The sequence below is a fragment of the Callorhinus ursinus genome, unplaced genomic scaffold (assembly GCF_003265705.2).
Source record: "Callorhinus ursinus isolate GAN/ISIS: 27379988/994484 unplaced genomic scaffold, GSC_fseal_2.0 scaffold4, whole genome shotgun sequence".
NCBI lineage: Eukaryota > Metazoa > Chordata > Mammalia > Carnivora > Otariidae > Callorhinus > Callorhinus ursinus.
In genome coordinates, this window is record NW_027397066.1 from 140620293 (window position 1) to 140645387 (window position 25095).

General features: G+C 34.1%; 1 protein-coding gene, 1 non-coding gene and 1 pseudogene across 5 annotated transcripts in view; all 3 read left to right on the plus strand.

The window, feature by feature from the left end:
* Positions 1–16392, plus strand: part of TLL1 (tolloid like 1) — a 216871-nt gene extending 200479 nt beyond the window's left edge. For all 4 annotated transcript variants that reach the window (XM_073892462.1, XM_073892461.1, XM_025874003.2 and 1 more), the window contains 3 exons: positions 2261–2474; positions 9834–10084; positions 11267–16392. In XM_073892462.1, coding sequence (XP_073748563.1) covers positions 2261–2474; positions 9834–10084; positions 11267–11401 — 600 coding nt within the window. In that variant the 3' untranslated portion in view covers positions 11402–16392. The remainder of the gene's footprint in view (positions 1–2260; positions 2475–9833; positions 10085–11266) is intronic.
* On the plus strand, positions 1114–1268 carry LOC112826251 (small nucleolar RNA SNORA62/SNORA6 family). Its single transcript, XR_003208883.1, has one exon. It is a non-coding gene; the product is annotated as a small nucleolar RNA SNORA62/SNORA6 family (small nucleolar RNA).
* A 2497-nt stretch (positions 16393–18889) lies between the features above and the next one.
* Positions 18890–23602, plus strand: LOC112825798 (protein FAM217A-like; annotated as a pseudogene).
* The last annotated feature ends 1493 nt before the right edge of the window (positions 23603–25095 follow it).

Below are 25095 nucleotides of genomic sequence, written 5' to 3' on the forward strand. Positions count from 1 at the left end.
GAGACAGTGTCTATGTGCGTAATGGTAATAGAAGCCGACTGAGTACCAGCTCAGGAGAGGCAGAAAACCTGAAGTGTTGGCCTGTCACGTTCACAGCGTTTCCATCCGTGGTGTTGGCCGTAAACATGGAATAGGTAGATAGGTAAATGAATGGATCTCCAGCCAACCATCCATTCAGGGTCTTCTATATCCATGTACTGCATCTCCTCTACTCCGTTCTCTGCCACTGGATTGCAGAGGTAAATAGCAGCAAACTTCAGCGATCGCCTGCTTTGAATGTTGTACTTCATGGTAATACACTCTGCTAAATTCTCCTTGTTCACCATATTTTGCGTGCACTGTTTCTTGTTTGTTTGTTTCCTATAAGATGCTTTGTGCAGTATTTATCTCTTTTGCACTATCCAGTGTCTTCGGTAGAATGAAGTGAACATTCTTTTTTACTCATAATGGTTACAACAAATAATGACTCTAATGCTTATTGGTCATTATCATTTTAATTTATACTTTTTAAAGTAGGGTGCGGTGGAATATGGCAGTAGAGATCAGCCCTCTTTCTTTTGTTTCTTCTTTTAAGTACCTTTCATTCCTTTCTCCTACTCCCTAATTAATATAAATTGCTTCTTTCATTTCTTCCCTTACTCCTCCAAAGCCAGTGATAATAGACGACCGTGTGTTAAGGAATAGATAACTGGCCAGCACTGAAGGAGAACCATTCTTAGTCAATTTTTTTCTTTTCATAATTACAAAGACGTATGTCTTAATTAAATTTAGAATTGTGATAACTTCACAAAATTAAAAAAAACATGTATGCAAAAATTTTATGTGCAAATATTTTATGCTGCAGAGACTGCAGGAAAATGAACGAATTTTCAAGTATACATTCTATTTCTCCAGCTTTATTCCCCTCTACTGGGAATGATAGTTTATTTTTTGAAGGTATGGTGGCTTTTCTAGGGAAGGGAAAAAGCCTTGATCGGCAATGGCAAATAACCTAGAATTCCTGGAATTATTAATAATTAGGCCATTACTATTTTCAGTCTGCCTCAATTAAACTTTCCTTTGTGTTATTTAATGTGTTATACATTTAATGAATTTTTATTTTAAGAATTTGCTTCTGCACATCATTAAAGTTTGGAGTTGAGGCCGCTGGCTGGCCAGTGAGCTTCACAAACATAGATAATGAGCTACATGAGGGGCAAATCTTCCACCAACACCACAAGGGTCTCTGGTCCAATGAGTGAAGTTTGACAGCAATTCTTGCTACAAGTATTAAAAAATATAAGAATTTGCTAAGACCTATGTATAAAAATTACTACACGGGAAAATTAGAATAACTTTTAAAGGCATACTAAACTTTGCAAGCTCTAAAATAAGTGTACCATCTATCTTAAAAGTAACTTAAAAATAATCTAGCCTTGAGGCAGGCAGAGGGAAAGGGAGAAGTAGGTTCTCAAAAAAAAAAAAAAAAACTAGCCTAAAACCATTGTAGTATTTTCTAATAATATGGGTTGTAAGATCTAAATAAAGAGGTATAGGGGCGCCTGGGTGGCTCAGTCGTTAAGCATCTGCCTTCGGCTGATCGAGTCCCGCATCAGGCTCCCTGCTCCGCGGGAAGCCTGCTTCTCCCTCTCCCACTCCCCCTGCTTGTGTTTCCTCTCTCGCTGTGTCTCTGTCAAATAAATCAAATCTTTAAAAAAATAAAAAGTATACAGTGTAAATTCCCATTATTTTATTCTATTAAGATTTACTGTGCTTAATTAATTTCTGTGAAAATATAAGTTATTTTTTTAGGTTTTCTTCTTAGTTTAAATGCCCCAAGGTAGGATGATATTCAATAGTTTATGATCATCAAAACCAGAAGGAATCAATTTTTAAAATGCAAGTGTTTAAAGTTTTCTGATGCATTCAGTATAAACTTAGAATTATATTCAGAGTAAAATATCACTTATTATAACTTGTCTAAATCCTGGAGATGATTGTGATAGTTTTGTGATAGTTTTGATTGTGATTTAGTTGCAATAGTTTAATAATAGAATTTCACATGGAGTTATTGTGCTGTTTTCCTCATTATGTTTTTTCAGAGACTTTACATTCTACTGATTTTACACTTCTTTCAATAATGTTCTATACGGGTTAATTTATTTGTATGTCCTGAGCATGTTTTATTGATGTGAATTTCTGCTCCAAAGGAAAGAACCCATTTTGAGTGATATGCGTTCTTGTTTTTGTTTTTCTTTCCCTTTCTTTCTTTTTTTAATAGGCCTTTGGTGAGTTTGAGATCGAGCAGCATCAAGAATGTGCTTATGATCACTTGGAAGTATTCGATGGAGAAACAGAAAAATCACCAATTCTTGGAAGACTATGTGGGAACAAGATACCAGAGCCCCTTGTGGCTACTGGAAATAAAATGTTTGTTCGGTTTGTTTCTGATGCATCTGTTCAAAGGAAAGGCTTTCAAGCCACACATTCTACAGGTCAGCAAATTAGAGTCATGTTTCTCTTTCCTGATCTAGGTTTCTCTTCCAGTGAATGCAGTGGATCCTACAACAGGAACATTAATGAATCTCTGAGCACAGCAGAAGAAATCTCACTGAAGCACTGTGTGAAATATTTGAGAGCTATGTAGCATCCTACTCAAATATCTTTGTAGTTGCTGAACGTTTAGAAAGCAATGCAATAGTTTGATCTGATTCATGTCCAATGCAAGTATGATCAAGTAGAACTATCTCTAAATATTTGTATAATGGATTCCATATTAACTTGAGCCGTTTGATTTATATGCTCTATTTAACAGTTAGAAATCTATGTCTTAGTATTCAAGAATCGTGTTTTCTCTAACATCCTACCTGGTTGGCTAGCTTTTGCATTAATGTATTTTTGTAAGTCTGATTTGGAATTTATCTCTCCGTTGTACAGAGTCTCATTTGTTTTTCCTTTTATTTAGTGTGCAATACAATCTTTCTAATCCTAATCCCTAATTTGACTTTGTAATGGAAGTTTTCAAGAAATAAAATATAATTTAGGAAATATATGGAAGATTTTAGGAAAAAATATAGAATAACATTTTTTAATAATTTGGGGCCAGCTTAATACTGTATTTCATAAATGTCTAGGAAATGTCCTTTTTTTACATTCAGTTAAAAAACAAGTCAGTTGGACGCCTGGGTGGCTCAGATGGTTAAGCGTCTACCTTCGGCTCAGGTCATGATCCCAGGGTCCTGGGATGGAGTCCCGCATCGGGCTCCCTACTCGGCAGGGAGCCTGCTTCTCCCTCTGCTTCTCTCTCTCTCTGTCTCTCATGAATAAATAAATAAAATCTTAAAAAAAAAAAAAAGTCAGTTGTTTGTAGTTTCCTAAAGTCATTTATCTTATAGTGCCACCTAGTGGTACTATTGATGAATAAACTATTGAGACTGCCCTGTAGAACTGTCTTGATGTAATAATATAATACACAGTGTAATAGTATACAAATTTGTCCATAAAACAATGTAAGTGCAGCAATTTTTTGTCATGGGTTCTGGTTATTGTTTTTATTTTCTTTTTGTTTAATTTTGTTTGAGAAATCAGAATTTTAATTATTCCATTGTCCAATATTATTTTCCACTTTAGTGTATTTTATTATAAGTATTAGATTTATATTGGAGTCTATGAGAAAGTGAATATTGTCAGAATTTTTATCTGATTTGTACTAGTAATGGTTGAACTCATTAATAGTGCAAATTAATTATTTCTCATGAGTGATATAAATATTTTGGTTTAAGAAGAATCTTTCAGGGACTACAGAAATTTCATACTAATGAAAGGTTTTTCCATACGCTTGACGTTTACTCTTTAAATATTTTCCTGATAATTTGTTATGCATTAAAGGGGTGGAGTGATTGCAATCCCATTACTTCATCAGTACTTTCCTGATAGCATAGGGTTTATGGCATATATATCTGGCTATCACAAGTTCCAGGAATGCAGTATGAAAATATGCTGTCAAAATTCTTGAAATAGCTGACCAAATATTTTTAAAATACTTACCTATGAATTTCCCTTTCTTTTTTTTTCTTTTTTTATACTTATGTTAATCACCATACATTACATCATTAGTTTTTGATGTAGTGTTCCATGATTCATTGTTTGTGCATAACACCCAGTGCTCCACGCACAACGTGCCCTCTTTAATACCCATCACCAGGCTAACCCATCCCCCCACCCCCCTCCCCTCTAGAACCCTCAGTTTGTTTTTCAGAGTCCATCGTCTCTCATGGTGAATTTCCCTTTCTTAGTTTAATAAAAACTTACTTTTATAGAATCTCTTTTTACCCTTTGTGAGTAGAATGATTAAGATTTATATTATGTTCCAGTACGTAGGTACATTTGGGTTTTTAGTCCAGTTGTGCCATTACCTAGCTGGGAACTTTGGAAAAGAAATTTCTTTGGATATCAGTTTCCTCATCTGTAAAATACTCTTTAAGTTTCATTATAGCTATTAACCTCCATGATTCCTTAATTTGTATGGCCTTTGCTCATGGATCCTATTTGCATTGTTTATATTACCATTAAGAATCCATTGGTAGGATCCAATTAAGTTCTCAGGAGATCTTATATTGAGATCTGATGGTATATATAGCAAGCACTTGGCATTTTAGGCACACACATGTACTTAACATACACTTTACATATATTGAGTCCTTAAAAGACTATATGATGTATTATTATCCTCATTTTTCAGAAAAAGAAATTGAAAATCTAGAGGATTAAATAATTTGCAGAGATTTCTAAAATTATGTCAAAGCCTGGAGTTTAACCTTACTCTGTCTCCAGAATGCCTCGCATACATTCCACCATAGTATATTTTCTCTTCATGTAAAAGTTTTAGATTAGGAAGCAAATCGATTTAAAACCAGTCACTGTTGCTGAAGCGATACGTAGAGACTGAATGCTTCCTTATGTAAGTTTTAAAAAACCCTTTGTTTGAAGTATGTAACTGACTAGGCTCATTTTATTTCCCCGTTCAGTTCACACCCATTCAAATATCCACGTGAGCCACCTGTCACATTTTTGTTAGGCAAGACATGCCTTGGATTTTGTTTAATCCAGGCCTGTCATCCTACATATGAGGATTCTGAACTAAAAACTAAATGACAACCAAAGTAGAACAAAAAAAATAACAGTTGGTATTAGAATCCTGGCTTCTTAACTGCTACTCATTTGCTGTTGTCAACATTTTTGGTATTATCTGTTTGTGTTTTTTTTCTCTTCACCCGTAAATTTTTGCTCCTACTTAACTCAGCTATCTTTTCTGGGTCTATTTGTTTCATACTGTTAATTTCTAATAGCCAAACATGCTGAAACCCTCTTATGTACTGACTACTATTTATCTCTTCTCCAAGCTTGCTCTTTAACAAGTTCATTTATTCCATAGTCTTTCATCAAATATTTATTTGGTACCTGTTTTGGATAGACACTGTAAGGTATTCCTAATTTATGGCCAAAAGCTGGGAATTTGTGGGAATTTACAGGAAAATAGAAGGAATTCCCTCCTGTTGAAGCATACAGTCTAAGTGTAGCCTCTGATTTTCAGAAGTTTCTGTACTTTTGGTTTTTCAGTCAGTTTCTACTGACAAGACAGTCAAGTCCAGTACCACATCAGTCCATTTTTGCTACATGTATAGAACACTTATTCATTATTTACTGCCTTCTAGAATACGTGTAACTATTATCAATGGACCCTGACATACACATTTTAATCTGCTTGAGTAAATTTATATTTTTTATATACAATTTGAATTTTATCCATGAGAAAAACTTCTAATACCATGAATTTTGAAACCAGGTGATTAGAAATACTGCTCTAATATGGTTTTATGGCTATTTTTTTTCACAAGTAATACTGTGAAAAAAATCCATGAGAAAAGGACTTTATTGGAAAGAGTCCTTTTATCCCCCTGATGGTAGGTCTAAATTCTAAGCCCAACTATATTTTAATCAGGTAATGAATGGTATTACACCACCCTTAAATAAACTTATTGAAGAAACAAATCAGTAAAAAAAATATCCTGTGTATTGTCTCAGAGGATATGGCTATAATATAGAAAAAGAGGGAAATGTGGAGAGAAAATAGTCTTTTAAAACATGGCCTGTCCAAAGAAAAAAACAGAGAGGGAGGCAGACCATAACAGAGACTCTTGACTATAGAGAACAAGCTGAGGGTTGCTGGAAGGGAGGTGCGGGGGCATGGGGGTAGCTGGTGGGGTGGAGATGGTTAAATGGGTGATGGTTAAGGAGAGGTCACTTTTTGTAATGAGTGCTGTAAGTGATGAATCACTAAATTCTACTCCTGAAGCTAATATTACACTATATGTAACTAACTAGAATTTAAATAAAAACTTGAAACATTAAAAAAAAAAAATAAGACATGGCCTGTCTGGTAGGACTTCTTTGCTGTAGCATTGTACTATGCATCAATGACATTTAAAAGTCAAATAATGCATGATTAAAGTTCTTAGAAAGGAAGTTATTTTGATCTAACTCAATTAAATTAGAATGCCCACTAAAAGCATGTATAGGCTCAAATTACAGGACCTCTTTGGGAATTTAATACTTTATGGGGAAATAAACAATCATGTCTTTCCAAATTAAAATGAAATCCCCCCCCCACCAGCTGCTCTTCGCTTTTTGTCACCTTTCTTATTCAGCTTCATTTTCATTTTCCAGAATTCTGTAGAAGATGTTCTGGCAGCTTACAAAGTATTTGCAAACAACTGATTTAAAAACAATACTGCGGACATGCTACCTTACTTTTATATTGTTCCAACTTGGTAAATGGATAGGAATATTTGCAGAAAATGTATTTAATTAAATACCTCCTTTAAAGGGACCATAGTAAATGATGTAGTAACCATATTTTGAAGAACTGCCTCAAGGATTCTCAAATTGCCCTCACGCTGCCTGTAATTTTCTGCTTATGGAATTTCTCTCAGGGCATATTAAAATCACACATCTTGTGCATATAATATTTAAATCTTTGTTCTTAAAAATTTTATCCTGTGGACTGAGTTTTCTCTCTCTCTCTCTCTCTCTTTCATGGTTGGATCATTAATTCCAGATTTATTAGTGTGATCAGTGATCCATAGGAAGGCCGTTGTGTACTGAAACAGAGAAATGAAAATAGACAAACATAATGGAACATTTTAAGTCATCCTTAAATGTAATTTATTTATTTTGAATATTGCCATTTTCTAGATGTCTTCAATAAAACCAAATAATAACTCTTCACTGTCAATTTCAGATTCACAAAGGTTTCGTGAAATCTCCTTTTCCATTTTGTTCGACTACTTCATTTCCTCCTTGATTTTTGTTCCAAGTTGGCGCTGGCAGAGAATTGTCTCTTCTGAACCCTGGTCTTTTGTCCTGCTACTTTGCTTCTGCAAAGCAGACACACCGAAACTAGTGCTTTCCTTATATCTCCCAGTGGGCTCCTTCAGCTCTTCCTGGCTGTGGAATAAAAGTAATCCAAGTGCTGGCAGCTTTTTTTTTTTTTTTTAGGTTGAAACCAAAACAAATCAGGGAATTATATATCAAACTTTGAGAATAGGTAGAATTTAAAAAATTCTCTAAGTGAGATTACACTGGTTTGTACATTTATATATTAAATTTGGAAATATTTTTCACAAAATATTTTACTGGCCTTCAAAAACACAAGTCTTCCTTTATGATAGCAGATTAATGTTTTAAATTGGTTTTCATTTTATTCTGGCTTTTCATTTCATACCTGAATGGATCCCTAGCAACAGCACAGATGATGGCATTTAGATGTTCTCACTAGACAGTAATGATTGTAATGGTGATGGCTTACACTAATATGGTCTTTCCTATGTGTCAGGTGTCCTTCAAACATTTGACATATATTAACTCATTCACTCTTCATCTAGACCCCATGATGTGAGTACTATGTATGATCCTTGTCTTAGAAATGGAGTGTGAGACAAAGTCCCTCAGCTGATGAAGGGCAGAGCTCAGATTTGGACCCAGGTCGTTTGGCTGTGGAGATCTGTCACAGAGGAAGGACAATAATTTTTGGAATTAGAGAAGCACCATGGTAGGAAGGGTAGAATGTTTGGCTTCCGGTCTATGGGATTCAAGAGATGAGTTGAGCTTTCAGGGTGATTCTAACTCATTTACATTTGCAATAGTATCAGTATATACTATATGCTATATCGATAGATTGTGCAAGATGCCCCACCTGACACCTGGAACGTGGAGGGACACTTACATTCTTCATGGAACACAGCCCAGTGGGGGAGTCATTCTCATGATTGAAACCCTGGTTTGAAGTTCGTTCATATGTTAGTCACACACAAGAATCTCAATGTCTTTGTCTGTAACAGTGCCGGTAGGTTTGGTTGAGCCTACGCGTATTTAGATACATCTGAATGGGGTTTCATCCTGCGGATTCAGACATATTTTGTTGTTTAAAATCATCAGTTGTGGGTAAGCCATATACAAATTGGAAAAATCCAACTAAGTGTTTTTAGTTGTGTAATCCGTCCTCACAGGGTGCCGCCGGGACTGTTTGGTTGCAGATGACCATGAAAATGTTACAGTGGTGTCTTCGTATCTAGGGTCCTGGCTTGTCCACGTCTTTCCATGTTGGATTTTTGGTTTTGTCCCCTCCCAACTTATCTCAGTTTTCCTGGGACTTTCCTGGTTTTAGCCCTGAAATCACTGCTTCCCAGGAACCTCTCAGGACTTGACAAACAGAAACAGAAAGAAACTCTACTTTCTTCTAACATTTTTGATAGCCCTTTTTTATCTTCTTCTCCCCTGACCCCCTGCCATAAGTTTGCATGGGTACTGGTTGGAGGGGATCTACTATTTAATCTCTGGGTGTTTGGTTTTTTTGTCTGTTTGTTTTGTTTTTTTTAATCTCTAAGTCATTAGGAAGTTTTGGGGCTCAGATTACAAAGTTTCTGAGAAAATTTTTTGAAAACTTTCATTTCTAAATTATACTAGCTGTGCATTTTTGTGCATACTCATCTAGTTATTTGGTATATTTACCTCTTGTGACAAAAGTAATAACTGGTAAACCATGTGTTTATTAATATCTCTCTGAAAAAGAAGCTGTGAAAAGAGAATTTAAATTTTTTTATTTATTACAAACACAAAATACACTTAATAGGTTCTGGAACTGCAAATGTTATTACAGTTAAAGATGCGCGTATGTTTTTCCCAACCAAGTTATATAAATATTTCTACCTAAATAAAATTGTTCTATATAGTCTATGTAGAGTTCTATATCATGCATATACACACATGGGAGTTTTATATATTTTGCCAGTTTTTAAGTTATTTCTTATTCCTTTGGATTCTGGGCTCTTAAATGAGTAAGATTAAACCTGACTTAAGATACTGACTTTTGTTTTTCCCTCTGAAAACTAGTTATTTGAGACTAAAAACAGTATCATGTGTAACAAAATATTTATGAGAGTTACTACAGGTTAGGCACTGTTTTAAGTGATTTTCCATGTATTCATTAAATCCTCAAAATCCACTGAGATTGGTACTATCATTATCATCTGCATTTTGCCCTATGGATCAGAGAAGCGACATCACTCATTTGAAGTAACTGAGCTCGATGGTGTTGGAGGTGATATTCCAACCCAGCAAGCTCTGTGTCCAGGGCCTGTGGTGGGACCTGGTGCACCATCACACTCTACGATTATAGGAAACACATCTGATGATGTAAATGCATTCAGAAGTTAGAGAACGGTTACACTGCATTGAGGTTGAAATTGGACTTGTTAAAACTCACTGAATTTATGTCATTTTTCTTTCCTGAGCAGAGTGTGGAGGCCGACTGAGAGCAGACCCGAAACCCAGAGATCTGTACTCGCATGCGCAGTTTGGTGATAACAACTACCCGGGACAAGTGGACTGTGAATGGCTGTTAGTGTCAGAACGGGGCTTTCGACTGGAGCTATCCTTCCAGATTTTTGAAGTGGAGGAAGAAGCCGACTGTGGCTATGACTATGTTGAGCTCTTTGACGGTCTCGATTCGACAGCGGTGGGGCTTGGTCGATTCTGTGGATCAGGGGTAAATACAGTACCAACAGGATCCCATAGCCATGGTAGAAAATGCCCATTGATTCATGATTGTTATGTGCACCATATGCAAATCGGCAATGTTTTTACGAGAAAAGGTTACACCTTATTATTATTGCCTCTTCTTCCTTACCTCTTCTCCATCTAGTGAATTTCCCCAATAATATCATACAAGAGAGAAGAATTTAGTAGGTATAAGTGCTGGTTCCTGTTCACATTCTAACTTTGTTATTCATGTTCTTACTGTGCAATAAATGTTTAAACATTTAAGAATCTAAAGGCAATAAATTTAAACACCACCTTTGACGATTTGGTAAGCTTCCTAAATTAAAGCATAAAGGAAAAGGAATTATGCACACAATTCAAATTGACATTCCCCTCTCAACGAAGACGCTTGCTGAATGGCAGGCACCACCACCTGGTATGTGGGCTTAGTCAGTGCTGCCATAATGCCGTTCCATTGCAGTGTGTCACTTGTGCATGGGACAGAATGCCCGATACAGGTCAGAGAGTGTCACCAGGAGAAATAAGAAAAAGGAAAGCTTGAGATTTCCTTCATGCTTTCTCCCCCAGGACTCCCTGCATAAATATCAAGCCGTCTTCTGAATACATATTTTGTTCCGAAAACATTAGTCCCATTTTTTTGTCCACCCGTGTCTATTGCTTACATAATACTGAACTTGAATGGTATTGAATTCCTTTCCAAATATCAGCTGAAATGAAACAAAAAACTTCTTGGTGTTTAGATTATTAAAGCAAGAAGGAATGGATGATTGGGATTCTGGAAGTGGCTCTGCCTCAGAGCTCCTTCTGAAACACATTTAATATCTCTTTACCTTCTTTGAACCTTACTTTATTTACTTGTAAATCAAAGGAACTTGGCTTAAAATTTTGGGGAAAAAATCCACCAAGTTCCAGAACTTGGAAAGAGACTTATATTCCAAGCCCAGCCATATCAGTGCCTATGATCTTGAGCATGTCATTTGCTTCTCTGAAACTCAGGTTTGCTCACCTGTAAGATGAAGAAGTCACTCATACCCACTTTTCAAAGTTGTTGGGAGAATTAAATCATAAACCAAAAAAAAAAAAAAACAGACAAACATGAATTACACTGAAGGAAAAAAAGTGACTCATTCTGTTGTTTATTTGCCTGTTTGTTTGTTTTTGTCTTCAGCCACCAGAAGAGATCTATTCAATTGGGGATGCGATTTTAATTCATTTTCACACTGATGACACAATCAACAAGAAAGGATTTCATATAAGATACAAAAGCATTAGATATCCAGATACTATGCATACCAAAAAATAACACCAAAACCTCCATCAAAACATAAAGGAATGTGCATAATGGAGAGAAGACGTATTTTTTTTTAAATGAAGATATTAGCACAAATGTTTTATATAATGAGTTTGACCAGAAGAAGACTTATGAGGACAGGATTCTCTCTGTGCTAAAAGAGAAGTTTTCAAGCCAGCTCTGATCAACGTTGCCAAGATACTGAAACTCCATGCTGGGTGGTATAAATATAAATAAAGCTGGTGAGAAGGCATCATGTAACTTCAAGGAAGACTCCAGAGATTTTGTTCACAGCCTGACATAGATGCCTTGCCATTCAAACAGTTCGATTCAGGGGCTGTGACTTGCAGCGTGTTTCTTTTTGACAATTTTTCGAGATTTGGGAGAAATCAAATGATCTTGCAGGTCATAAACTAAAAAACCCTCTTGTATCTTAGGATAATTGTTTTGGCTTTGTATCTTGCATACGGATCCACATGGGATGTTGCAAAATGGGAGTCTTTGGAGGGCGGTTTGTACTTTAAATGTGGGCGTGTCCGGAATTTTGGAAACTGGAATATTTCAGCTTCATTATTTTCACTTGCAGGCCAGATTCACCTCTTTGAAACACGAATGATCTTGAGACCACTTCATTTTACTGACATTTTGACAAGTTGGAAATGCCAATACTGTCTATTACTGCAGTTAAACTCTAGGCATCATTTATTTAAGTGCTGGAAAATGCCCAGTTGATCGCTAAACTCAAGTTCTTTCAGTGAAAGTGCTGCCTTTTCACACCAAATTTAAGAAGTGTTGTGATGTCTTGGGCACTTCAAGAGAGAACTCCCAACAGGTGTGAACAGAATTCTTCCAAGTGACGGCCTGGATGGCCCGTTCTCAAGTCACCAGTGCTGCTATTGTCTTTTCTGTTGTTGATCTGTTGTAGTTGTAATTGCTGATGTTGTCATGGTTAGTGTTGTATTTAAAAAAAAAAAATGAAATGAAATGGAAGTAGGCTGTGTAGTCATTGAAAGGTCTCTCTTCTTCTTCTTCTTCTTCTTCTTTTTTTCTCTTCTTGGGATTCAGTTAAAAAAATGCAATGTTGGGAAAAAGGATTTGTTTCTGAAAGACTTTCTATGGTGCTATTCCATAAACGTTTTTTTTTAAACAAAATTTTTGACCTTTGAGCCAACCACCTGTAGACTATGAATGTCTCCCTATGTCTGTCTGGTGGCATTTGAAGACTAAAGACTTGCTAAGTGTATCAAGAGTGTATCATTGCAAGGGCACCACTTGTCCTGTGGAACAATTACTTATAATGCCTTAGAATTCTTGCACATGATCAAACAGATCCTCCGAGAGACACACTTTTTGAAAGTTTGAGGAAAACAACGTATGTTAATTAGCAGCTCTGTGAGGAAAATCCATTTCCATGACTGAGAACATTGGGTATAAATATGGTGACCTGCTTTTGTTGTAGAAAACGAATTTTCTGCTTGAAAGCCATGCGTGTTTTTAATATTGTGTATGTATATGTGAGGTTGTCTGAATGAGTGAAGCTACAAGAAGGTGAAAAGCAGTGGGTGGTGGAAAAGTTACAATTTATGTGCCAAGTTCTACTAGAATCCTGTCTGAAGTAGCACCTTTCTTAGGAGGTTTCATGGACAAATAATGGGAACTTCTAATTATTATCCATGCCATTAAAAAAAGGCTTTTTCCTTTATAGAAACTCTATTTTGTTATGTTTTAATGTTGATGTAGATTGCTATATGAAGTAAATTTGTTTCTGTTACCTGTCCATGAACATTTGACATTTAATAAAATTGGGTATTTTTCTTTATTTTTACAAAATTAAACTATACACACAGGTGTAGTTTATTCATTTTTTGTCATTGTTACCCTGAAAAATATTTTCTTGCATATGAATTACAATATGTAAATACATTTTTAAAACCAGTCTTTTGATCTTACTCAATGTTCCTTTGGGAATGTGTAACTATTGCCTGCGATGTAATGAGCTTTTTTAGTGGAGCTGATTTATTCCAGTAACTTCTTCTATATTTTTTCATTAATCTTCAATTAGCCAAATATATCAGCAATGGGAAAGAGGAAAAAATACCATTAACACCTAGTGTATTACACTATGCCTAGCCCAGTACTAGGCACAGGGCACTGGCTTTTTTTTTTTTAAACTTTATGCTACCCTTTGAGAGTTGTGGTGATGTTCTCATTTCGTAGTTCAGGAATGGAGGCTCATAGAAGGTATATAATATTCCCAGGGTCACTGTGTAAAGTTAGATGTTGAAACCCAGCTTGTCTGATACAAAAATCTGTGCTTGTTCTACAAAATGTAGTAGAATCAATCTTGACATATATAAATAGTAGACATGTTTTTATGACGAAACATTTCCACATAAAGTAAATTTTAGGGGTGAATTACAGTAAAACCTTCAGGATAAATATATTGTTCTTTTCAGGAACAGCATGACAATTCGAATATCAATTGTAGATATCTTTAAGAGCCACAGGTAGTGCTAGAAATTAGACAACAACAACGACACCTACTCTGTAGTTCAGAGTTAGTAACCATGGATGGACCTTTTGTTAAAATAAATACATTAAATTATTTTATCTGGTGTAGTAGGGGAAATGTAGTGTTCTACTTTAAGAAATATTCTGGATATTACAATTGACATCTTATTAGGTCACAATGAGCTGCAATCAACACAACCGAGAAATGAAAGTGAAAAGATACTTAGAAGGCATTTATGGAGATGTTGCAACTTCAGGTCTTCAATGTGAACATTAATTTTTATTGTATCTTATGTCAGATACCAATTCGCTGCATATTATTTTTATATTAATTCAATTTTGGCTTTAAATGTGTTGTTAAATGAAAGTACAAACAGCTTTGTTGTTATTTTGTTAATAATTGTTAGTTACTGTTTTAAACATTTTATTAAATTAATTTTGTAAATTATTTTCAACCCCTACAGCAGTATACTGGTTGTGCTCTCTATTTGCCAAAGTTCTAACTCCTATACAATCCTGACTATACACAGAAAAAAACTGCTCCTACTTAATATGATTTTATTAAATTATTTTTCAAGTCAATTTTGAATATTAATCTACTTTATTAATGAGGTCATGACTTAGCATAATTCACAAAACAACATTTAAAAAAATTGTATGAGAAACAGCAATGGTATTTCCAAAGTCTCCAAATGTCCCCTTCCTGTATTGGCTGGATTTTTGCTATGTACAACTAATTTTAATATATCACAGTATCAGATTCAAATTCTGTCCAATTTTGTTTTTAAATTTCTTAGTCTTTTTTATTTGGTTTCTTTTACACCTGTATTTTTGATGGTAAGCCTGAAATATTAAATTTTGCTTTCCCATATAGAAAATCTCTAAAAGCGCACCAAATGACTAATTATTATTCTTCATAAGGCTAAATATTACTTTTTAAAAGTAAACTATAGCTATGTGTGACATTTAAAAATAAAGCAGTTCTCAAAATGTTTGGAAATTGTATTTAGTGACAATGGGAATAAAACTTGCTTTTTGGAAAACCTTTAATACCACTTGTGAAATCTGGCATGGGAGGAAGAAAACAGGAAAAATAATTACCTTCTAAAGTTTATGACTTGAAGTAATGCCTTCCATTTTATAAGAAAAATTATGTAAAATGAGCATATCAAAAAGACAACAAAAAGCTGGTCTGTGAACGAGTTAAAGCTTTTTATGCTTCAATGCATAGTAAGTGGTCGCTAACGAACAGTTAGCTGTTAATCTTTAGTGTTATTGTTATAAAATTAAGACACATTGTCATTAGCTTAAGAAATAATTGATGTAATGGATGGATCTAATATGTTGTGAGATATTATTAGTCTCCAAACTTTCTGTTGACATCACCTTTTTTCATTGTCCAGCCACAACCTCCCCGCCTCTTTCAGCCCCGCACCAGTATATTCAGCCTGTGTCCAGGCTTGCCCTGTGACTCTAGTCAACTCCTGTGCAGAGACTATGCAGAATGATTCCAAAAAGATTATAGGGCCCTGAGTACATCTCACTGTATGCAACTTCCCTCTCATCCAATATTTTAAATAAAAAATTAAAACCATAAAATCAACTTCTAACTTTAGAAAACTTGAAATGGAAACATACCTGGGTTAAAGCAGATGAAGACTGAAGACTTAAGAAGCCAACATGCAGCTTAAGACATGTGGACAAAAGGTCCTGGTACCGGATCTTGCCTTAGCTGCCAGGGTGGAGGTGTTGAGTAAATAATGAAATTACTTGTGTTATTATGTGTTATTTCTATGTGCATACAAGCTACTAGCTTCACCAATCCCTCCACTCTTACTGAGCCCTGTCTACCTATGTTGTTTGTAGCTGAGAAACCAGTTATACATCATTTCATTTTTGCCCAACTATCAAGCTTTTTGGCATATTTGCATCTGAAATAAAAATAGCCACTAAGGCTATTCAAAGCAGCTTATAATACTGTAAACGTGCTTAATGCTTCAGTGTATTTTACAAATTACATTTAAAAAACCAGATCCAGTGGTGCTGCTTCTATTAAATATTATAGGGTGATTATATTAGTCATAATATTTAACTATACAACATATCTAAGAACTAACAAATCTCATATCTGTCAAAAGCTCAATTAGGAATATTTTTAAAAGAGTAACTACTAGAAATTTAGTTAAAAATGATAATTTTCAATCAAAATGTAGAAGTGCATTTATATTCCCTCATGATATTTTTATGTCAGAATCAGTGACTCAGAAATGACAGCTAAATGCTAAAATAATGGTGATAAGGTTGAGGTCAGGGGGAGGGGTTTATTTCAGGGGAATGTCATTAAATTATTTAAACAGGAAGATTGCCAGAAAAGGCAAAGTGAAAGTATTATAGATAATTAAGTTTAGATAAAGCTACCCTAAAAGAATATTTAGTGAACATTCTTTAGGAGGCTATAATTAAAATTCAAAGTAAATTACAAGAAAATTTTCTACAAGGATCTAATAAATTTGTTAAAGTCCTTTCTATACCACTGAATGTCTGTTATTTGTGTTTGAATTCCCTGGGAGTAAAGGGTCCTCATAACAAGTTTTGTCATTTTCAACCCAAAAGACATATTACAACCATGTAGTTTATTCACTCATTTATTTCATCTATTTCTTCATTCCATAAATATTTGCTTAATTCCTTCGAATATGCTCAGCACTGTGCTAAGTACTAAAAATTTAATGAAAGGTTGAAAAAAAAATCACAATTTTTGCTTTTGTGAAGGTTAAATTCTAGTTTAAGAGATAAACATTAATTAAAAGCAATCACAAAGTGTGAAAATTGCAATATAAAACATGCATTTGTATTTTACAGCCATTCTGGGGACATTATTCCAAGTAGCCTGGTTTGCATTTTGAGACAAGCATTAACATCAACCTTTCCTTATCCTTGGTTTTCTACTATCTTACTTGCATTTGTTCTTTTTAAAATTTCAATTGTCCTCTGAAATTAACTCTTTTTTTTTCCATCAGTCACGTGTATTTTTAACTCGTAAATTATTCATTCTCAAGATGGATGATGGGGGTGGCATAGCATATCAAAATTCTGATGTTCATGTAATTAAGAAATAGAACTAAACAATATAACTTACAAAAAGCACTACCAATGGCCAGCACCAATAGTGCTTGATAAATTCTAATTCTTATTATGATACACATTAAGATTCTTGAAACCCAAAATCTCCAATCAATGCTGGCCTAATTGGTGGAAAAGGGATCTTTTGCAATTGCAGTATGATTTGTGGGACAGTGAAATGCCTCACTGCCTCACTATTTGCTTCCTTCTTCAAGTCAACATCTATGTTTAAAATGTTGGTAAAATCCCTGGGATACTCAGACCTCTCAAGAGCATACTCATATAAAAGCACTCTAGGGGCATATACTTGCAATATTGTGGCCCTACAGATAATGCTTAATTGAATGTGATGTGATGCCACAATAAAAAAAAAATTATGAAATGTTTAGGTAAAAGGAATCCAAAATAACAAGTAGCATAATTAAACTTTAGGACATTGGCTACTAGAATTATCACAGGTAGAGTAAAATGATTTAAAAAAAGAAAGAATATTTGTGGAAAAGGTATAGACACTATCAAAATACTGAGATTTTTAAAGAGAATAAGTTGAATTTGTAGAAACAAAAAAATACAGTAATTGAAATTTAAATTTAGATTAGGTACAGATGCCGATAATAATTTATGAACTGGGAGAGTTTAAGCTGAGAGAGACAAAGAGATGAGAGAATATATTTAGAGATACGGAATAGAATGTGAATATTCAATATATATTATTAGGAGTTTAAAATGTGAATATAGAGAGCGGAGGAAAATAAAATACTGAATAGACAATATCTGAAATGCCTCGGAACTTTTGGAAGATGTGTATCTTCACATTCAGTAAGTTCCCAAACAAAATAAATAAAAGGAAAACTACACCCAGACACAGAGTACTGAAACTGAATAACAGAAAGTTAAAGAAAAACATCTTAAAAGCAACCAAAGTAAAGATTACCTAGAAGGAATTACTTTCAGAAATACAGTGTATACATTTTGAAATAAGGTCTTCAAGGTATTTATAGTAAATAATTGTTAATCTAAATTTCTGTACTCTGTTGAACTACTAGTTACAGATGGGAATTGAATTAAGTCAATTTCAGATTAGTGAAAACAAAGTTTACCACTAACAGATACTCATTGGTTTTTTTTTTTTTTTAAGATTTTATTTATTTGTCAGAGAGAGACAGAGCACAAGCAGAGAGAGTGGCAGGCAGAGCAGGAAGAGGGAAAAGCAGGCTCCCCACTGAGCAAGGAGCCTGATGTGGGACTTGATCCCAGGACCCCAGGATTACAACCTGAGCTGAAGGCAAACTCTTAACTGACTGAGCCACCCAGGTGCCCCTAGATAATTGTTAAACAGATTTTCTTCTAGAAGAAAAATGAAAACAGGAATGAGTGATACGCAAGAAAGAATAGTGAACAAAGTAATTGGTGATTATGTACCAATTTAAAAGATATTAATACTATAAAAATAATAGCACTGACTAATTTGAAGAGGAAGTGGAATTAATTATGAGAAAATATTATGTACAATTAAAGAGGAATCATTGGATTGAGGGGTTCTAAGTTCCTCATAGTGTTTGAGGAGAGGATTAATTTTATACTTTGTTAAATACCTAGTAAAGTTATAAGGGTAACCGAAAGACTAGAACCAGCATAAGTAACTTCTAACCGATAGAGAAGGAAAATAAATTTTAAAAATAATAAATATTAAGGATAGCTTAAAAGGGGGGGGGAAATTACATAAAAAATAAAGAAAACGGAAAGTATGAAATAAGATGGCCAAAACAATGTGTAAAATTTAAAATTTAAAACATGTATCTGCCTGGTGTTTTTCTGTTTTCCTCCGGTAATGTCATCTAGTGCTTTGCCTGGACAGAGCTTAACATGAGGCTAGCAAAGGACAAATATGCAAAGGTACCAGCTCCATTTGCCACAGTGGGCAATGAAAAAACATATTTTGAATTGAAAGCCAATAAATAGACAACTGGTAATGTATAAAATGACATAATATTGAGAATATAAGTGCATGTGATATGTAACATATTTTGTGATCTTTAAGATTTTTAAATTAAATTCACAACCATAAGAATTAAATATTTAACTAAATTTTAAAAATGAAAGTTTCTATATACCATAAATTGTACAAAAATAAAATTCTCAATTTGAAGCGACCATTTCCTAATTTTCCTGTTTCTCCTTTTCCCTTTAGCTCTTCCTGAAGGAGATCAACATTAATAAATCTATTGTTTAAAAAACATGTTTTCAAAGATTTCTTAAATAAGATATCATAATTAATGTATATCTATATTGATTTTTAATTCAGATTCAGCATTTTTAGAGTGCACAATAGCTTGTGAGATAAGTATTATTCCAATTTTACAGATGGGGAACTTGAACAGAAAATAAATAATAATTTTTCCAAAATCACATTGTGTCTGTGATAAAGAAAATGTATCTGAAAAGGAGTTGATATACCCATTATATTTTAAATTTTAAAAAGTAATTATAATTCAGATTTTTGTTTTAATATTTATCATTTTGAATACTAATATATTCAAAACTAAGTCTCCCTTAAAAAAAGAAAAGCCACTAACTTTCCCATTAAGTAAATGATTTATTCTGCTTGATTAAATTGTATTGATTTCTATTTAGAATTATGATGGAATAGCTTGCTACAAACTAATATATTCTATCAAGAACACACAGAAAAGTAGGGTGACTTTTTCAGCTTTATTGACAAATATAATTGACAAATAAAATTGTAAGATATTTAAAGTGTACAACATGATGCTTTGAAATATGTATACATTACAAAAGGGATTCCCCTCATTGAATTATCACATCCATCACTTCACATATTTACTTTTGTGTGTGTGAGAGAATATTTAAGTTTTACTCCTTAGTAAATTTAATTCCACACTACAGTGTTACAGAACATAGTCACCATGCTATACATTAAATCCTCAGAACTTACTCATCTTAAGACTTAAAATTTGTACATTTTTATCAACCTCTCCCTGTTTCTCTCTCCTGTCTCCTGACAACCTGTTTTCTTCTCTGTTTCTATGGGTTCAATTTTTATAGATGCCACATATAAGTGATACTATGCATTTGAAGTTAAATTATTATCAGCTTAAAATGCTGTTATAAATAGAAGATGTTTTACATAAACCTCATGGTAACCAAAAAGCAAAAGCATATAATAGATATACAAAAGGTAAAGAGAAAGAAATCATAGTGTACTACTATAGAAAATTATCAAATAACAAAAAAGAAAGCAAGAGAAGAAGAAAGGACAAAAGAGATTACAAAGCAACTAGGGAACAATGAACAAAATGGCAATAGTAAGTAGATTCTTATAAATAATTACTTTAGATATAAATGGACTATATTCCCTAATCAAAAGATATACAGTGGCTAAATGGATTTAAAAACAAGACCCAACTATATCTTGCTTACAAGAGACTCACTTCAGCTTTAAGGATACACATAGACTGAAAGTGAAGGGAGGCAAAAGATATTCCATATACATAGAAACCAAAGGAAAGCAGATGTACCTATATTTATACCAGACAAAATAGACTTTAAGGCAAAGACTGTCAGAAGACACAAAAAAGGTCATTATTTAATGATAAAGAGGTCAATTCATCAAGAGGATATAATAATTATAAATATTTATGTACCAATATATGAGGATCTAAATATGTAAAACAAATATTAACAGATCAAAAGGGATAAATAGACAGGAATACAATAACAGCAGGGAATGTGATGCCCCACTTTCAACAATGGACAGATCATCCAGCTATAAAATCAGTAAGGAAACACTCGACCTGAACTTCATGTTAGATGGGAGGGACATAACAGATATATATAGAACATTTCAGCCAATAGCAGTAGATTATACATTCTTTGCAAGCCCACAAGGAACATCCTCCGGAATGGATCACATACTAGGCCATAAAACAACCCTTAATAAATCTAAGAGGATTGAAATCATATGAAGCATCTTTTCCAATCACAATGGTACTAAACTAGAAATCAGTTATAAAACCAGAATTAATAATTGTGGAGATTAGACAACATCCTGAACAACTAATGGGTCAAAGAAGAAATCAAGAGAAATAAAAAAATATCACGGGACAAATGAAAATGAAATCACAACAACACAGCTTTTGGGATGCAGCAAATGCAGTTCTAAGAGGGAAGTTTATAGTGATAAACACCTACATTAAGAAAAAAGAGAAATCTCAAATAAACAACCTAATTTACAGCTCAAGAAACTAAGGAAAGAAGAAACGTTAAGCCCAGAATTATCAGAGAAAGGAAAAAACAAAGATTGGAGAGGAAATAAATGAAAGAGACTAAAATGACAATAGAAAGATCAATGAAATTACAAGCTGTTTTTGTTTTGTTTTGTTTTGTTTTTACTTTTAAGATAAAATAGACAAACCTTTGCTAAACTTACCAAGAAAAAAAGAGAAGACTCAAATAAGTAAAATTATAAATGAAAAAGAAGATATTAAAATTGATAACCATACAAATACAAGAATCATAAGAGATTTCTAGAAATAATTATATGCCAACAAATTGGGCAACCTAGAACAAGTGGATAAATTCCTTGAAACATATAATCTACTGAATTAAGAAGACTGAGCTTAAAGAAATTTCTCTTCTGAACAGACCAGTGACTAGTCAGGAAATTGAATTAATAATCAAAAACCTCCCACTGGCTTCTGGGGAAGCCTGCAGAATCCCAGCCACAGCCAAGGTTGGTCTTCCTGGGCCTACCCTGGGCCCCAGGCCTGACATCTACCCTGAGGCTGGCTGCAGGTCTGGCAGGCTGTCCACAGCTGAGGGAGCCAATGCCCACTGCCCTCCCTGTACTCCCATTGCAGGAAGGCCCAGGTGGAGGGGGCACCCAACAAGCCATTCACCCGGCTCATGTGCAAGGGCCTGGGGTTGAAAGCTACGGTGTCCTTGGAGACAATGCTGGGGATAACATATGGGCCATGGGGATTTCAAAGAAGTGGGGAATAAACAAGAAGAAATAGAAATGTGGCACCAACCTGTGTGTGTCAAACATCTCTCATGAGAATGTATCTCACTGGAATTTGGATTCAGAAGTAGCTGTTCCTGAAAAGAAAAACCTCCTACCTAGAAGAGATAGTGCAGAACCACCTGGAAATTACATCTAACAACAGGTGTTAGAGCTTAATTTGTCTGAACATGCTCACAAAAGAACACAGAATGGTAAACAATGGATATTTCAGTTATGGAGTTATCCTTTAATGAAGGAACTATCATGGAGAACAGAGATTTCAGAAAATCATCAATGGAAACTAGTAATCACTAATCCCATAAATCTCTTCACTCTGAGCTACTCACTAACAAATGCTTCAGTTGATAAGCAAGTTGGTTCTTACCCTGGACTGCAAATGCATTAGGTCTCTGCTGGCCCTATGTTTGTGGAGACTTTTTTAAGGACAAAAAATGACCCTCACACTAATTCATGTTCAACTACAGAAAACAACTACAATGCTGAAACTTTAAATGCTCCAAATTAGAATTTGACATATGGATATAGCAGCGTGAAAGAAAATTTAAGAGATCAAAGTGATTCATCTGAAAATAAAAAAGCAAATGATACTTTATTCAGATATTTTTAAAAGATGGACCTGAACTTAAAGCCAAAAACAATAGAAAATGTTGAAGAATTTTTCCATATCCTGATTTTCCTTCGTCTTCATTTTGATACTCTGGACTTGCACAAATTAGCCCTCTCAAAGTTCAAAAATTGGAAAGCAAGGAATAATGGGGAATTTTCTGGAATATCCAGAACACTATTGAACATTTGATTATTCATTTATTGGAAATGGAAAGAATACAGCATATGACTATACAAAAAGGCCAAGACAACAATCTTTTGTGCTTCAGTAGTTACTGAATGACACTCTCCCTTCAAAGCTATACCCAAAATGAGATAACCAAAACTTTCTGACTCTTTGAGTCTTCAGACAACGTGTGTAGATAAAGGTCAAGAAAAAAGGAAAAAAAAAAACAATTTTGTTTCTTGCAACCTTGAACAAAATGCTTCCAAATGTAATTGGGACAATGTTGACAAATATAAATGAAATTCTAAACCATCACCCTTAAAAAGTTCATCCATCACAAAACAATAGATTGCAACTTACGATGACTATAAGAATACTAAAAGCTCCATTTGAAATCCATGACAAGAACTTTCAGCCAAGCCGATTACTATCCAAACAACTGATTAAAATGGTTTTAGCAAGACGTTTGCCACTGGGTCTCCAATATCAGTTTCTCCTATACCTCTGTCTTTCTCTGATAAGCAAAGGGAAGAAATTAAGGCACCAAGGACAAAAACAAAAACAAAAACAAAAACAAAACAAACAAAAAAACCACACACACGAACAAACACAGAACCAAAAACCAAAAATAAAATCACACACAAACACAAAACTTTACCAAAAGGACATAGAATTGAACAGACTATTTTAAATTCAGAAATTAAAATGTTTATCACCTTAGTTTATAGCTAAAGAGAAATGCACACCCACTGACCAAAAATAACGCTTTCATACACCTCAGTGTAAGCAAATCTATTCCAAGAAGCCCAGCAAAAATACAATTAATCATTCTAAGATACAGGTATTAAACACGTGCACATACATGCACACACAAAACAATTACTTGATGTGATATGGAGTGAAACTTGTGAAAATCATGACTGCGAATGTCTATATATAAATCCACAGGCATCCATACTGACATACTTGACAATCTTTTGCATTTTATGTTTCAAAGAAATATTTCACTAAATAAACTATTCTATTCAAAAGATTGTTCTTTTGTTGTGATTGTTTTCCAGTATAATTCCATCATTAATAATTGACTTAAAAAATTTCCCAACAAAGACAAGCTCAGAATCAGATGGCTTCCGTGGTGAATTCTATCAAATATTTAAAAAAGAACTAATTCCAATCCTTCTCAAACTCTTCCAAAAAAATTTAAAAAATGATGGAACATTTCCAAACTCATTTTACGAAAAAAGCAAAACCAAAAAAATAAAAAGACTCTTAAATATAGAGGGCAAACTCATGGTTCCCAGAGGGGAGGTGGGTGGGAGATGGGTGAAACAAGTGAAAGGGACTGAAGACTGCACTTGTCCTGATGAGCACAGAGTAATGTATAGAATTGTTGAATTATTAGATTATACACCTAAAATTAGTATAACACTGTATGTTAACTATATGGAAATAAAACAACAAACGACAACAAAAAACCCTCATTCTATGAGCCCAGCATTACTCTGATACTAAAGCCAGACAATGATATTACAAGAAAAGAAAATTACAGGCTAATATCCCTGATGAATAAAGATGCAAAAATCCTCAACAAAATATTAGCAAACCAAATTAAACAACACATTACAGGATCATACACAATGATCAAGTAGGATTTGTTCCAGAATGAAAGGCACTACTTCAACAGCTGCAAATCAATAAATGTGATACAGCATATTAACAAAATGAAGGATAAAAATCATATAACCATCTCAATAGATGCAGAAAAGATATTTGACAAAATTCAACATGTATTCATGATAAAAACTCTTCACAGACTGGGTACAAAGAAAAAATACCTCTACATATGTCAAGCCCACAGCTAACAATAAACTCAATGGTGAAACACTGAAAGCTTTCCTCTAAGATCAGGAATAAGACAAGGAGACCCACTCTTGCCACTTATATTCAACAAAGTATGGAAGTCTTAGCCAGGGCAATTAGGCAAGAAACAAAATAAAAGGCATTCGCATCAGAAAGGAAGAAGTAAAATTGTTATTATTTGCAGATGACATGATATTCCTCACAGAAAACCCTCAGGACTGCACCAAAAAAATATTAGAACTAATAAACAATTTCAGTAAAGGTGCAGGATACAAAATCAATTTACAAAAATTGGTTGCATTTCTATACACCAACAGTGAAAGATCAGAAAGAGAATTTAAGAAAACAGTTCCATTTATAATACATCAAAAAGAATAAAATACATAGAAATAAACT